General features: G+C 42.1%; 2 protein-coding genes across 9 annotated transcripts in view; both read left to right on the top strand.

The window, feature by feature from the left end:
* The window catches only part of CRYZ (crystallin zeta), a 67,813-nt gene extending 62,627 nt beyond the window's left edge, over positions 1–5,186 (top strand). For all 5 annotated transcript variants that reach the window (XM_053246359.1, XM_053246357.1, XM_053246355.1 and 2 more), the window contains 3 exons: positions 147–248; positions 1,396–1,491; positions 1,935–5,186. In XM_053246359.1, coding sequence (XP_053102334.1) covers positions 147–248; positions 1,396–1,491; positions 1,935–2,099 — 363 coding nt within the window. In that variant the 3' untranslated portion in view covers positions 2,100–5,186. The remainder of the gene's footprint in view (positions 1–146; positions 249–1,395; positions 1,492–1,934) is intronic.
* Positions 5,187–12,333: 7,147 nt separating this feature from the next.
* Positions 12,334–16,509, top strand: part of ERICH3 (glutamate rich 3) — a 120,059-nt gene continuing 115,883 nt past the window's right edge. For all 4 annotated transcript variants that reach the window (XM_053244571.1, XM_053244573.1, XM_053244570.1 and 1 more), the window contains exon 1: positions 12,334–12,580. In XM_053244571.1, coding sequence (XP_053100546.1) covers positions 12,561–12,580 — 20 coding nt within the window. In that variant the 5' untranslated portion in view covers positions 12,334–12,560. The remainder of the gene's footprint in view (positions 12,581–16,509) is intronic.

The following is a 16,509-nucleotide window of genomic DNA, read 5'->3' as shown; positions in this document are numbered from 1 at the left end:
TTGTCAGAACTGGATGTTTAAAAAGTTATGGAATAAAACTTTTGGTATGGTATCATGTCTTAGTATTGTAACTTGTGATACAAGTCTCCCAGACAAGGAACTGACTTGATTTTGTAATACAGAATAACTCATTTGTTTTTTATTAGGAAACTGCTGGTACGCAAGGCATAGATGTGATTGTAGAGATGCTAGCAAATGTCAACCTTGCCAATGATTTGCAGCTGCTGTCAAAGGGAGGAAGGGTTATGGTAAGCATATGCTTCACTTTTATAATGAGAGATGTGGAGTGGAGAACATTTTGGACATCACCCCCCCTCCCCTTGCCCAATACTTTATATTTCTGTCGGGCCGGGGTGGCGGGGGGAATCAATTTCTAACATTTTTAATTGGCCACATTTAGGTACAGTGACGAGAAATTAATATGGTGGAGGTATATTTCTACTGTATAACTACAGGTGAAACTCGGAAAATTAGAATATCGTGCAAAAGTCCATTAATTTCAGTAATGCAAATTAAAAGGTGAAACTGATATATGAGACAGACGCATTACATGCAAAGCGAGATAAGTCAAGCCTTAATTTGTTATAATTGTGATGATCATGGCGTACAGCTCATGAAAACCCCAAATCCACAATCCCAGAAAATTAGAATATTACATGGAACCAAGAAGACAAGGATTGTAGAATAGAACAATATCGGACCTCTGAAAAGTATAAGCATGCATATGTATTCAGTACTTGGTTTGGGCCCCTTTTGCAGCAATTACTGCCTCAATGCGGCGTGGCATGGATGCTATCAGCCTGTGGCACTGATGAGGTGTTATGGAAGACCAGGATGCTTCATTAGCGGCCTTCAGCTCTTCTGCATTGTTTGGTCTCATGTCTCTCATCCTTCTCTTGGCAATGCCCCATAGATTCTCTATGGGGTCAGGTCAGGCGAGTTTGCTGGCCAATCAAGCACAGTACACTGTATACTTTTCGGAGGTCCGATATTGTTCTATTCTACAATCCTTGTCTTCTTGGTTCCATGTAATATTCTAATTTTCTGGGATTGTGGATTTGGCGTTTTCATGAGCTGTACGCCATGATCATCACAATTATAACAAATTAAGGCTTGATTTATCTCGCTTTGCATGTAATGCGTCTGTCTCATATATCAGTTTCACCTTTTAATTTGCATTACTGAAATTAATGGACTTTTGCACGATATTCTAATTTTCCGAGTTTCACCTGTAGGTCATATAATTTTTTAAGGAAAAATGCAAATGAGGGGGAAATTTGCAGGGGGGAACTTTCCAGTTCAAAAATTTCCAGAAAACCCACATCTCTGGAGAAGCTGAATGTTCAAACCTTACACTTCCATTATATCTCATTCTTTCTATCACTTCTGTGACAGATTGTAGGTAGTAGAGGTCCCATTGAGATCAACCCTAGGGATACTATGCTGAAAGAATCAAGCATCAGAGGACTTAGTTTATTCTCAGCATCTAAGGTAAAAAAAAAATTATACAATATTTTTACAGAATTCATGTAGGGGAGCTAACGTGTCATTTATAACACAAGCTCAGCTGTGTACTCTGAATTATTTGTAGTTCCGAACATGGGAAGTTCTTAACTCTTCCAACCTATAGTTGGATATGGCCAACTTTTCAGTCTGGGGAACTTTATGTAAGCTCTTGGAATACATTCATTTCCTGTCCACTGAAATCATGTTCTCTCATAGCATTAGTATCTTGAAAAAGAGCTGATCTTGAGACTTAGAATGACAGATGTGGTGTTGTCACATTTGTAACCCTTGCCCCCAGGCAATTATAGATTAACAGGATTCTTACAACTGTGCCCCCCCCCCCAATATCATGAATTCTATTTCTGACAAGTGGAGAAATATTATCTGTTATGCTAATGATTGATTAAAATGTTGTCCTCTCTCTTTAGGAAGAGCTGAGTGAATGTGCGGCATCACTGATTGCAGGGATAGAAGCTGGCTGGGTGAAACCAGTAGTTGGCCCTGAATATCCAATGGAGAAGGTGGCAGATGCTCACAAAAATATAATCCACAGCCAAGGTGCTTTGGGGAAAATGGTGCTTCTTACTTGTTAAATCATATTAAGTGCTTCTGAATGTATCCTACAAATATTCATCATAGCCAATATGCAATACACTTTAAATACTTTGAGGAGTTTCACATGATCACCTGAAAGCAAGGTAGAGGGAGCTGGAGCTTCCTGGGGAGCACACGCTACTGGCACGAGCGGTCACTTCCAGGTCATCTGAACCCAGAAATGTTGGGTTGCCAATGTTGGGTTCCCTCCGCTTGACATCTATAACTAGCATTTGAAGTTGGCCACAGAATGTCGGGTGGCAGAGGGAACCCAATATTGGCAGCCAAACATTTCTGGGTTTGGACAATACAGAAATGGCCAGAAATAGCTGCCCACGCCAATAGCAAGTGCTTTCCGGGAAGCTCTGGTTCCCTCCACCTTGCTTTCAGGCAGTGATGTGAAGCCACCCTTTATAAATGTAATTCAGAGGCAAGATATAATAGTTGCAATAGGCACTCATTTGGACAGATACACAGTACCTGTTTTATATCAAATGTGTAAATATTAAAGGCTTATTTCTGGCCTGTCCTAGACACTAGTTCTATTCACTAGTCCCCTGTGTTCACTGAAATGTGGGGAGGAACCAAAGCAGAAACACACCGTCTGGCCACCCCTTTGGGCACCTGGCTGTAAAGGGCAGTGCTGGATGTGGGGATGAGTCTTCCTTGTGATAGAGGATCCTAGCTGTTCTGAATCATGGGGAGGGTCACTCTTCACATGCCGTGCTACACTCTACAAGCAGGTGTTGAAGTCAGAGATGTGCAGGGGTATTACCAGCCAACAAATTGGCTCAGGGTGTGCGGTTAGCTGGTGTGTTTCGGTTTCCGCATCCCTGCCTTCACTCAACGTGGGGAGAGTATCAAGTGAGTAGTGCTTATGCTGTTCTTTTTCTGCATCCAGATGCAGATGTATCATGTTCTACTACTTTCTCTTGAAAATGCTAAATGTCCATTTGGGTCTATCTCGGATTATAAAGTATAAATGCTTACTGCAGTGTTTTATATCTGCTTTTCAGAGAATTGTGCTCTGAAATCCCTATTGTTTCAGAATTTTAAAAAAACCATCACCAAGCAAACTAGCCCCATGAATTTCTGTACTGTTTATTTCTAAACTGTGAAACTGATCAGTAAGGCATACCATCATTTAGGGATACATATCTGCAGCAGGAATGCATATTCACTTGATAGAACTCCAACTCACACACTTGCTGAATTTTGCTCAGTGTTGGGAAGATTACATATAAGCAGTATATCCTTGGAAAAGGAGGGAGAGGACACAAATATAGGATGTATGTATGCACACCAAACTGCCATCAGACCCTTCTCTCTAAAAACCTTTTTTAAAAGATTGTAAGCTTTTTGAGGAGAGGATTTTTTAAAAAATGCTATAAACCACTCTCAGATAGTACAATATATAAATCAGTCAAATAAATGGGTTTTTCCTTAATATGCAGCGATCGTAGTTATGCCACTGAATGCTGGGCAGCAGTGGGAGAATTTGCGGTTGTCTGCACAGTGAGAACAACTAGGAAGTGATCATGTGCTGGGGCTCAATTGTGGTGGTTCAGTGTGGCAACTGAATAGGCCACCCTACTTCAAATCTAAGATCGACAATCATCAGTACTACTTGATCTGTTTTGGAGCAGTTTTACCAGTGCAGTGAGGGGATTTCCCATGACACATGTGGTTTTATGTTTTTCTGCATACATGGATTTAGCACCTACAGCATGGATATCCTTCCAGTGGCTGTTGCTGGTGTCTGTCATGTTTCTTTTTTAGATTGTAAACCCTTGAGGACAGGGAACCATTTTATTTATTTATATCCATGTAAACTGCTCTGGAAGCTTTTGTTGAAAATGGTATATAAATATTCATCATATTCCTATTTTTGCTGAGAAAATTGCTGTGAAAAACATAAAAACTTTAGTGAATCGAGAAGCATTTTTGGAAAGATGTGCTTTTCAACATTTTTTCTCTACTTGTAAGTAAGTTTTTCTTCTTTCAAAGACGTAAATAATGCAGTTATACATTTGAATTGCCTACCCAAAACTAAAACATTAGGATCCTTTCCTGCTGCCACTTGAGTTCTTTTTTTTAAGCAGCATGTGATTATTTCTACTTATGCGCACCTTTCATGTTCGATGAAATGCAAGTATATATTATTAGTCATGTTTTTGCCAGAATACAAAATGTAAGGTTCGACTTGACCATTATTATGAGTTCCAAAATCATATATATTCGCCCAAATAGGTAATAAAGCAAACCATGTTCAATCTACAAGATAGAAGTTGGTTTGCCCTTATAAGGATCATGTAAAATGTTGCTAGGGCATCAGAAAGAAAAGTAAGTAGTGAAATCTTGTCATTCACTGACACCATCTGATAATCTTATGCTAATAAACTACCAGTCAGCAAAAACAATAACACTTTAGCACTGTCTTGAATACAACTGAAAAATACAAGGTGAATAAAAAGGTGGAAGTGCCTGATCTTTACTGGGAATTCTACAACTAATACTGTGGAAGCTAAATGCTTTACAAAAAATAAACCTTAATTTTAAATGGATTTTCTCAAAGAATAGGGCCTACTGCATTACAGGTTTGTGTAACCTTGTTGATTGATTCATTAGAATGCCTGTTTATCCTGGGAGTGCATTTTGGCTTACTGCCTGTCTCAAACAGCTGAAGCTAATTGGACAGAGTAGCTAATTTGGAAGTTAGAACACAAGTTAAGAGTTTAGGCAGCCCTCTAGACCAGTACAAGTGTAATTAATAGCAGGTCTCTCTGTGACAGATGGAGCATCATCTGTCAAGTGTTCTATTTTATAGAAAGCAGAAACAATTACAGTGCCATTGTTAGAAAGCATATACCATCCTTGCTACATTTAGGGCTCAAAGGGAGTGTATGAAATGTTTTTGGGAACTACTGTGGTTCAAGCCCTTGCCTGGCTAATTAGCAAAAGGCTTGCAGACAGAAGAAATTATTGGTGTGTGTGTAAATCAACTTCTCCTAAAATTAAGCCTAGGAGTATATTTGTACTGTTCATGCATTGATCTTAATTTCCTATTAAATGTCATCTGAACTGGTTATGCTACAGGATTCTTTGGTTCACCTATCTGCATTAGAGAGATGGACTTGAACATTGGCATCTGAAAGGAGAATCCACCTTGCTTGAAACAGCCTGAAGGCTATATAGCTATTGACAGGGTTTGCGCTGTTGTCAATGCAAAGTGTTATTGAACATGAGAGATTACTAATGAAGGCCACCCGATCACCCTCCCAGTTCACTCTGCTGCTCGCCAAGGAACATGAGTGGTGCTGCTGCGAGTGGCAAAGCCGGCAACTAGAAGAGGAAGTCCTTCGGCATCCCTCAGTGCACCAAGCCAGGAGTGTAGTGCATTGAGGGATCCTCCCTCAGCTGGGCACTCTTGCCGCCTGACTCTGTTGCTCTTGCTGCCTGGCTCAGGCTGTGTGCATCCCAAGCATACATACAACCCTGGCTTTGGGGATAAGAGTGCGCTCACACCCTTAACCCTGGCTAAGGGCTGGGGTAAAAAGTTGGGCTACCTGCAAGGGTTAGTTAGTTATAAGTTTATTCGGTCATTGGTTAATCCCAGTGCTCCAGAAGAGCACCCCACCCCTGGCTGGGCTGCTCGTGAGAACAGCCTTTAATATAGCAACAGAATACAACTGACCCTCTTATAGATAAGCCTTGCTTAACTACCATTATTCTTTATGGATGCCAGGGCCTGTGCAAAAAACCTAAATAAAACAAACAAAAAAGCTCTATGACCAAGCTCTGCCCATTGCATTATAATAAGAGAAGCCACATTTCCAAGAAACTGCCTTGTGCCCACTGTGTGTGAGATGCTGTACTGAACCTTCCCCCATGCCAGACACTATTAAAGCTAGAGAAGTATTTTTTAAAGTCAGCAGTGAGCAAATACATGCATCAGTACAGTGCCATTTTCTAGGGCATCTAGAAGTAGTTGTTAACACACATTCTGTAATCAAACCAACTGTTTCTGTAGGAGTAATGCAGGCAAAAAAACCCCAGGTTGTAATCCTATGCACAACTGCCTGGGAGTAAGCTCCACTGAACACAGGATCTTACTTCTTAGTAAACCTGCATAGCCTGTTAATGTATCGTGTCTTGTTTGGGGAATTTATCTTTTTCATTTTGTCTCATGTTAGGAATTGCAAATAGGGGAAAAAGAAGGATATATTGTTACTCTACACAATAGATGTGTAGAGTCAGATTCTTGGATCAATTGGGAAAAGCAAGAAAATATGCAGAATGAAGAAGCTTGACTTAAACTGGGATAAAGTAAAAAGGGGGAAGTGTTGTTGACTTTTCACCAGAAGGTGTCATACTAGTTCTGCTTTTAATTTAGTTCTTATCTGTAGTGATGAGATGTATCACATTTTTGCCAGTGAAAAAAGAGAAATAACAGTATTTATCTGAAACATAATTTTACACTTTCTACCTAAGATTCATGTAGAATGTTACCCAGTGAGAACTGGAACTCTGCAGGACTTTACTCTTTTTCTAATAAGTTATTTAAACTACTGTTTAATTATATTTTGTTTGCCATGAATATAATAAAACCTTCCCCCTTCACAAAGAACAAGACCACAATCGGTCTGAAATGCCTGCAAATTCCTCAAAAGGCAATAAACTGATGATGATACTGTAAATGCAATAAGTATCTGAAATGCCACAAGAGGCAGAAATATTAGTTATTAGAAGAGCTGAAATGTTATAAATAGAAACCAGGTCTGGAGAATTCATTTGTTCTGAAGTAGAAAACATGGCTCTTTCAAATGTAAGTTTCCTACACAGAAATAAGTGTCATGTGGCAAAAAGGCTCTCCATTATCATGCATGGTGTGGTGTCTTTACTGTGCAACAAATATATGTCTCAGACTGCAATTTTTTTTGTGCTGGGTGCCAGAATCAAATTCTTAGTTTCAAACTCAATTTTTGTGTTGTACCTGGAATTGTTCAGCCCTCATATAAACTCTTATTACCAAGAACTGAGTCTTTGATTCAACAAGCAGGTAGGCTTCCAGAATAGATAATGGGAAGCTGGAATGCTAGGGATACTTTCACTTGTCCGGCCGATGTGAGCATATATGAAAGTAGGATAATGACTAGAGATGGATTCAGTTAGCAGCTTAATTTCGCTTAGCCCACAGCTTCCCTCAGGCAGGCTTCAGGGAGAGGCTGGAACAAGCTCCAGAGTGCACATTGTTGGTAAGAATAATAACATATGGAATGGGTTATGAAGCCTTTATAGGGACTCAGCTTCAGCTATCATTAGATGACATATACTGTATTGGGAGAGTCTGTGAGAATGATGGCTCTCTGATTTCCACTATACTTTTCTTGTGACACTGACTAAACTTTGGCAGGTTCAGTGCTATAATAAAAGAGCAGGAGCTGTTTCCACCATTCACAGTTACACAGACATGCCTCATCTCTCTTAAAACAAGAGGTAAAAATCCAGAGATAAAAGAAATGGTACACAAGAAAAATTAAAAGAAGAAAACATGCTTGTTTTCACACCTGTGATGAACTTTAATTCATCTTTATTGCTGTCCCTGCCATGCACAGCTATATCTCCGCGGCATTCGATACCATTGCCCATGATATCTTTCTGGACCACCTCTCAAGTAGGGATTGGAGGCACTGTTTTGGAGTGGCTTCGGTCCTTTCTTTGGGGGGAGGGTCCAGAAGGTGCTGGGAGACTACTGCTCGGCTCCATGGCCATTGGTCTGTGGGGTCCCGCTGGGTTCGGTTTTGTCTCTCATGCTGTATAACATCTATGTGGAACTGTTGGGAGAGGTCATCCGGGGACTTGGACTGAGTTGTCAGCAATATGCAGATGACACTCAGCTCTATCTCTCCTTGTCACCCGATGATAGGGAAGCAGAGAAAGTTCTGAATCGGAGGTTGGAGGCAGTGATGGATTGTATGTGGCCTGAGACTGAATCCGGGTAAGACTGAGGTGCTGTTGGTCAGTAGGAGAGCCAATCGGGATGAGGAGATTCTACCGGTTCTGGATGGGGTTGCACTCCCTTGAAAGAGCAGGTGTGCAGCTTGGGGGTATTGCTGGACCCAGCTCTGCTTTTGGAAGCTCAGGTGGAGACGGTGGCCAGGGGTGCCTTTGCTCAGTTTCGGTTAGTGTGCCAGCTGCATGCATCCCTTTCTCGAGAATGCAGATCTGGCCACTGTTCCCACAAGTTGTTGTTTTTTGTTTTTTGTTTTAAATTTAACACATTTGTATACTGCCCAAAACACAAGTCTCTGTTAGTCATGAGAGTTATTTATTTATGTATCTATCAAATTTGTAGACCCCAAACTTTCATCTCTGGGTGGATTATCATGGCTGGATTACTGTAACGCACTCTATGTGGGGCTGTCCTTAAAGAATATCCAGAAACGGCAGCTAGTGTAAAATGCAGCAGGTAGGATGTTATCTGGAGCTGCCCACTGGGACCATATTATCCCTATTTTGAAAAAGCTACATTGGCTGCCAATCTGTTTCTGGGTCCAATTCAAGGTGCTGATTTTGACCTTTAATACCTGAGGGACCACCTGCTCCCAAGGGTTTCTGCCAGCTCGACAAGGTCATCAGAGGGGTCCCTGCTCTGTGTGACGACAATGAGGGAGGTTTGGGCCTTCTCAGTCATTGCCTACAGACTGGAATGAGGAGACCAGCAATGGCCTGAGACAACTCTGTTGTTGCACCATTTTTGCCAGAGGCGTAGCAAGGATGAAGTGGGCCCTGGGACAAGAAGTGAAGCTGGGCCCCCAATGCCCCTTGCCTTCTTATCTCCCCCTGCACCCAATGTCATTGCTGCAGAAAAACTATATGGACATGATGAAGAACAAAACATTCAAGGCATGCCCTTTCTTTTGCTTCTATGCAAACAATATCATACACGTCAAATCAGGAGTTGTCAGCACCTTGTCAATATGTCAGGGAGGCAACATAGGAGAGCAAAGAGTGGGCTGTTTCCCAGTCAGTGGGCCTTCTTCCCTCATGGGCCCAGGGACACCCCCCCCCATTCAATTATAGCTATGCCCCTAATTTATTTTGTTACAACATTTTAAAATTAAAAACCAGCATGGCAGAAAAGTACTCTATACGTGTAAGCAAGGTTTGAATGCCAGGGCTCAGCCCTGGAACACAGTAAGTACATCTCTGAAAATTAGATTAGTATTTTATATTCCATTTTAATTCTTATGTAGTTTTTATGGTTTTATATTATAAATGTTTTATAAACCGCCTTAAGATTAATGAAAGGCGGTACAAAAATGTAAAAATAAACACATAAATAAATGTAGCTTTCTCTTGTTGTGTGCTCCTGTGCCACTTCACCCCTCTTGGTCATATGCCTATTAATTTTGTTTTCAAAAGTGCTATTGGTACATATTGGGTGGATTCTCATGATTTGTTTACTGCTGAAAGTAGGGTTTTGCACAAACCAGTTTGAATTAGATCCAAACCGCCGGTCCACAAACCAGTTTGGTCGAACCACCATCTAGTCCATTCGATTGTACTGGTTCAGTGGTTCTAGGGGCTATGCTTGTAAAGGGGAATCCAGTGAGGACCCAGCTGCCTTTAGAAGCCTTTTAAAGCCAGGATTCCCCTTTGCTTGTAAAGGGGAATCCTCACCAAAGTCCCCTTTACAAAGCATATTCCCCTCAAACGGCCAAACCTGTTTAAACCAGTCCACCACAGACCGGGCTTGGTTTGCTTCAATTGTGAAACTTAGTTCTGATCTATGCAGGCTGGTTAAATGTCAGCACTGCACTGAGCTGAGATCCACCTTGTTTTTATACAGCACACAATTACTCCAGCTGAGATTTAAGGGAGCATGTCTGCCTTCTCCTGATCTTCAGTGGCAAATGGATTGGGGTTTCTTTCCTTTCTTTTACATTATTTTCAATCCAGAACAGATTTATTTTTCTAATATGATCATCTGAGTTGTGGTTTGTTGTTTTGCTGTTCTCTCTTGACAATCTCTCCCTGGGTTATCTCATCAAGCCTCATGACTTTCAGTATTACCTCTATGCTGATGACATTCGTCTGTATCTCTCAACTCCAGAGTGACCTTCTGTACATTTCTATATCTCAGTCTTCTTATCCAATATATCCACTTTGATGCTTCATTGCTTCCTAGTACTCAACATATCAAAGACTCAGCTATTTCCTCAAGACCCAGAACAACTGTCTGGAGGCTCATCGCTGTCATGCTGATCCTCAATAGTCTGCCTGCATTTCAAGTGTCTTCAGTGCACCCCCTCACTTTAGTCACACTGTACTCCCTTGCAGCCTTCGAAAGACAAGTAGTTAAGGAGACCCCTTAAGCCTAGCCACTGGCTGGCATTCACATTGAGGAAGCACTAGTGCAGCGAGAGCAGCAGACTAACATCACTGCCAGACTAACTGCACCAGTGCACCAGGGAAGGGACAATTCTTGATGCCCCTTCCCTTTTTGATGCTGTCCTCTTCCCCAAAATACCCTCTGTGTCACCTGAAAATATGTCCCTAAGAGTTGTGCAGCCCTCAGGTCTGAGGATGGCACAGAGGGTGTCCTGTGGAAGGGGGTGGCATCCAAAATAGCCCTTTCCCCACTGCACTGTGCAGTTAGCTGGGAAGTGCTGCTAGCTTGCTTTCTCTCTGTGCCACTGCTTTCTTGCTCTAAATGGCAGCCACTGACCTTTCCTCATAGGGAAGGTTCTCCCCAGAAGATTTTGGTTTCCTTTGGCGGGGGCACCTTTTCCAGTTGTACAATGTCCCCTTTCAGACAGAATGAGCAAAAGTGTACAGTGACATAACTCTCAGTGATACACAATCCCTGGAGCAAAATATATGACCTGCAGTGATTAATGAATCTGCATCCTTACTTATCCTTTTAATTCTCCTTCCCAACTGTAACCAAGCCATAGGACCCATGACTGTATTGGCCCACATTCAGTCCTCCCTACTACCCCCTGCCCTTGTCTCCATTGTCTACTTTAGCTTGTAAGCTCCCTGAGCGCAGGGACTCACATGTGACTCCATAAGGTGCCATGTATGCTGATGATGCAACATCACTAATAAAGTTAAGGATCACTCGATTTCCTGTTTTTTGTTGTAGTATCTCCCATTCCCATCCGCCCCCACCTACATTGACTTATGATGCCATGGAGACCCAAACAGCAAGTTGCTCATTTCTTGAGAGCTTAATGAAGAACTCTAGGTGGTATACAGCAGGGGTTCCTAACGGGGTACTAGTCCCAGGGATACCTGGAGGGGTACTCAGACTCCCCATGCTGTGGCTGTGCTCTTTATTCCCCATCTAAGGATCACTCACTGGTTTGAAACTGATACCACCTCAGCCATGTGTCTCCGCTCCTGTTTGGGTAGCTACCTGCTGAAGCTCAGCATACTCCTCCCCTCTGCCTGACTGACAGACTTCAGAAAACTATCACCGAGTACTCCCCATGAAATGAAAGGGACAAGTAAAATTGCCTCATTAATTTCAATAGGATTGCTTGTGAGTAACTTGGTGTGAATGAATGTGAGCCAGTCTCCGTAATTGCGATATTTAAATTTGTGTATGCTTTCCGCCCGGGGAACCTGAGCTGAAGGTTTCTGACAGAAGAGTTCCCAACGTTCTTTCAGAAGTTTGGGAACCCCGGTATTGTGTACAGCAGAATCAGTCCAAGTAATAAGTATTGGGGGACTTAGAGTCATGTTGAATCCTGAACCTTACAAAAACAAAACAAAACAGGAGGAACGATAGACTACTAATATAGGCAGCATTCATGGATGGCCGCATGATGGTGCTTCTCTGTTTCGAAGCACTTCATAAACCATAAGCAGGCACAGGCAGAGCCTCCCTGTGATGATGAACCCCTCCTGAGAGCTAAGGCTATTTTCCCAGCGGTCACCACCGCCGTCTTTTCCGAGCTCCCACGGGCTTCCCAGTCCGCAGCTCAGGACAGGAGCTGGCTGCCCGGCTTGTGTGTGTGTGTGTCCGTGTGTGTCGGGTTACAGTCAGGCGCCTGGGGAACCTGCTTGCAACACTGCACAAATGGCAGCTCGGTTCCCCCTATCAGCCGAGAGAGCTTCCAACACGCTCCCAATTCATTGGGCTAAGAGGGATTTTTGCGCCCTCCTCCTTCAAAAGCATCACCACGTGGTCCTCCCTTAGCAACGGGAAGAGATGTCTTGGTACAGTCAGCTGGGGGCAAAGCTAGGACTCCGCAGGCTGCCTCCTGAGAGACATTGGCTGGGTTAGGGCATTGGAAAGAGTCTAGGCAGATCAGCAGCCAGCCTCTAAGATGAGCTCTCTCTTTTAAAAGCATTCAGCCTTTAAACACCACAATCTGCACTTTTTTCCCCTTTTGCATCAGCCAAAAAAAAAGGGGGCCAAAAAAAAAAAAAAAAGCCATTCTGAAAAAATGAACCATCCTCGCCCTGGGTAAGTGAGAAAGTTCCAGATACTCAGGTGGGGTGGGAGGTGGATCGATGTGATGTGAAGAAAAGATGCGTTTCTATTGGGTGGGGAGACTTTAAGGCAGCAACTGTGTGGCTGTGTTACTTACTTAAAATCTGCCTATTTAACAGCCCAGGTTTTTGTCTGTTTTTATTACTATGCCTCAGAAACCTCAGGCCTTTTCTCCCCATTACCGAAATGTCATTTCTTTTAAAATGAAATATAGACTCGTGAGCATAATGATGACATACGTCACTTCAGCAGCTACAGTCACAGGCGGCAGTAGCTAAGCCTCAATTAAAGGAGGGGAGTTAGAGGGAAAGATAATATTTAGTGGAAAGTTATAGACAGCAAAGGAATATGAACAGGGAGAGCCAGGGTTCAACTCATTCATATTCTTCAGGAATGATGCAGTGGCAAGGAGCATGGAGGAACAATTTAATATTTAAAAGCTGTTTCCACACTAAAGTTGCCATTATCTTCTTTTGGGGTTACCTGTTTGAATACAGAATTGGCAGCTCTTCCTATTTAACCATTGCAATCCTTTGTGTAAAACCAATGCAAAAAGAATCCTAGTATTCTCTAAGCCCCTTGCCATGATGAGTTTTTCCTTTTTTTTAATGAGTTATAAGAAATAAAAAGGGCAAGTAGGCAAACTACCCCTGTGCTCATGCTGCAACTAATGTAAGCATTTCTCCTCCCTTTCTCTTGCATTTATTACCCCTTTGAAGAACTAAAAAAGAACAAAAACATCTAAGAGCAGCAAACTAAAAAAAATTCACAAGTTCCTTGTGTTAGAAACGCAACAGTAACCTTGATGTTGAATGTTCATAGTCAACATTGACAGTTTCTGTTTTTTCTAATTAATTCTTGGGGAATAGTGAAATCAAATGTAAGGAAATAAACAACTATAATGAATTCACAGCTAAATCTATTTCACTGCTAGAACATGCAGCTTTTTAGTAGGTAATATTCACACAGGAGCTGGATCCTGGACCGATTATTTTCTTTAAGGAGTAAAGGAATTTCTGATGTAGAAATACATGCGCACCAGTGGAACAACTGGAGATGAACTCATTGAAGGCTAATTCATGCATCATGTTTTAGCATATATTTGTCCCATCATAAGCCAACCCACTTAGAATACTATTTGTGCAATAGTTTAGTCTGGTTGTCTTTGTACAAAAATCTAATCCATAGGTTGCTCATAAATTGGCAATGGACCTACACATTATGAGGATTCAGAGTAAGCAATATTTAGCAGGGATAAATTTGGGAAATTTAGGACTGACAAGAGGACATACTTTTTCACACAGCACATAATTAATCTATGGAATTCCTTGCCATGGGATGTGGTGATGGCCACCAGCTTGGATGGCTTTAAAAATGGCTTAGACAGATCTGTCATGGTGGACACAGGTCTATCGATGGCTACTAGTCTGGTGGCTGTGGGCCACCTCCAGCCTCAGAGGCATGATGCCTCTCAATACCAGTTGCAGGGGAGCAACAGCAGGAGAGAGGGCATGCACATACCTTTTGCCTGCGGGCTCCCCAGAGGCATCTGGTGGGCCACTGTGTGAAACAGGATGCTGGACAAGATGGGCCTTGTGCCTGACCCAGCAGGGCTGTTCTTATGTTCTTATGAGTTGTGTGATGAAGCCTAACTACATAGTGCAATAATCTGTGGATCAGGTGTGGGCAGCCATAAGGCTTCTGAGAGTTACTGCCCCCCGCCCCCGGCATGCTTTTTTGTCAGAGCCTTGGGAACTACCAGCACAAAATAGTAGCTGCAGGGAGGCAGAGCCTGTCACAAAACTGCAGCTTGTACAAGATGCTTTGTTGATAGCATGAGGGATTTTAACATCAACCCCACTGAATTATAGGATAATTTTGCTGCAGGATATGAAGGGAGTAAGAAAAGTGGAAAGTTTCTTTGTGGGAGAAGAAACTGGAGGTAAAATAAGATAAACCCTCAACATTCAAAGCAAGAGAGATTAAAAAGGCACAGCCATCCCCTACTCAGCCAGCCAATCAGATCTGCAATATTGGTTGGAAGAGAAGGGTAGGGTGGGGAAACAAAAGCAAGCCCAAACTTCTGGACAGCTAGTTCAGATGAGCTCAGGAGCTACCAGTACCTCTTGAGGTACCTAATGCCTGCCCCTGCTGTAGATGGCTGACCTGTTGAGTAATATATTCAGGGCTGATATTTCTGATATCAAAATTTGATATCCACCGATTAACATCCTTTCCCCAGTGATCTAATCATGGGAAGAATCTGCCCAAGAGTACTAATTGTGCTGAGCAGGAAGGCAGGGCTTTAGGCACATCCTGGCAGGGGCAAGGCTTGCTGGTGCATTCTTGGGGATGGTGTAACTATATGCCACACACACACACTCATTCATGGCTTCTGAACAGAGTTTCAGTTGATCCCATATTTGAGATTTTTCAGGACTGGAAGCTGCAATTAAAGGTTTAGCTCCTGATTAATGGAGATTCAGGAGATACACTTAATTTATTTCTAGTATTTATAGATTGTGTTTCCATTCAAACAATATCCAGAGCGGCTTATATAAAACCAACCAACCAGTCCTCTTTTTTTTTTTTTTTAAGGCAGCAATAATGACAATAAATCTTTTTAGGCTGAAGCAAAGGTAATTTTAAAAAACCCAAACCCTTAGGTAAGATAAAAAACAAAATAAAAATAAAGAGAATGGACAATTGGAAAAGCTATAAAAAGCATTAAAAAAACTTTTAAAAGCCTCCAGTAACATAGAGGTCTTAAAATATCTTCCTGTCTTTTAAAAGAAAAAAGCATTGGTGCCTCTCTTTCACAAATGAGGTGCTATGCCTGAGAAGGCCCTCTTCCTGACTGCTATCCCTGAGAAGGCCCTGAGGCTGCTATCTATTTAACCTCAGCTGTCAGAGGCACCCAGGAGAAGGCTTCTGATGCAGATCTTAAATTTTGTGCAGGTTTGGATGGGGGGAGATGGTCCTTTGAATTTCAGAAGCAGGAAAGAGTCCCATGACATCTCGAAGAGTAAGATCTAATCCACAAATGAGCAAAAGCATTTGTGGTTTAGATCCTATATCATCAAATGCATAAAGTGTTATACATTTAGTGAATTAGTTAATCACATTTAGTGATTTAGTGAATATCTAAATTTATGTAAAAATAAAAGGTAAACAAAACAGTCTCACATTCCAATACAAGGTCTGTATCACTTCTGACTGCAGGTAGCAGATTGCATTTTTGAACGCTCTCTTACATAAAACTTTTGGGCTGACATCCAAACTAATGCTGCACTAGTGCAAACACGTGTCACTAGTGCTAGGATATGGCACTAGATAGTTCCACTAAAGCCAGAAGCTTGTGTTCCAGACTAGTGTTGCACTCACTGCTGCAACAGGGTCTGCTTGGACAACCTGGCCTCCTGCCATTAAACCTTTCCCTCAGTCCATATATGTTGCAGGGAATTATGCAAAGTTCTCCACTATCCTTGTGCAATGCTTACACAAACAAACCAAGACAGCAAGAGCTGGAGCAACTTTGAGCATCTGCTCAGCTATGTGACCTTCTTGCGTGTACGCGTGCATCTTTCTTTGTTCCACTAGTGCAGCATTAGTCTGGTTGTTAGCCCTTGTATGTAGAAAAGTAGTGCATCCTGGAGAAGAAAGGTGGCATCCTAGTGAGCACTAGTCAATGTGGTATGTTCTCTGTAGGTTTTTTTGCTTGCTTTTTGTTTGTTTATTTATTTAATGTATTTATTTATTGAATTTATATACCACCTAGTATAGAAATCTCTTAGAGGCCAGAGCATTAAAAACACGTAGAAGCGCTTCACATGACATTTGTGAAGCGCCTGATGGGGTTCTGCGGGGAGAGTGGGCTTAGCCCGCTCTCCCCACAGATGAGC

Source organism: Hemicordylus capensis, chromosome 4 (assembly GCF_027244095.1).
Source record: "Hemicordylus capensis ecotype Gifberg chromosome 4, rHemCap1.1.pri, whole genome shotgun sequence".
Classification (NCBI taxonomy): domain Eukaryota; kingdom Metazoa; phylum Chordata; class Lepidosauria; order Squamata; family Cordylidae; genus Hemicordylus; species Hemicordylus capensis.
The sequence above is the reverse complement of the archived record's forward strand: the minus strand, read 5'-3'. Positions and strand labels throughout refer to the sequence as shown.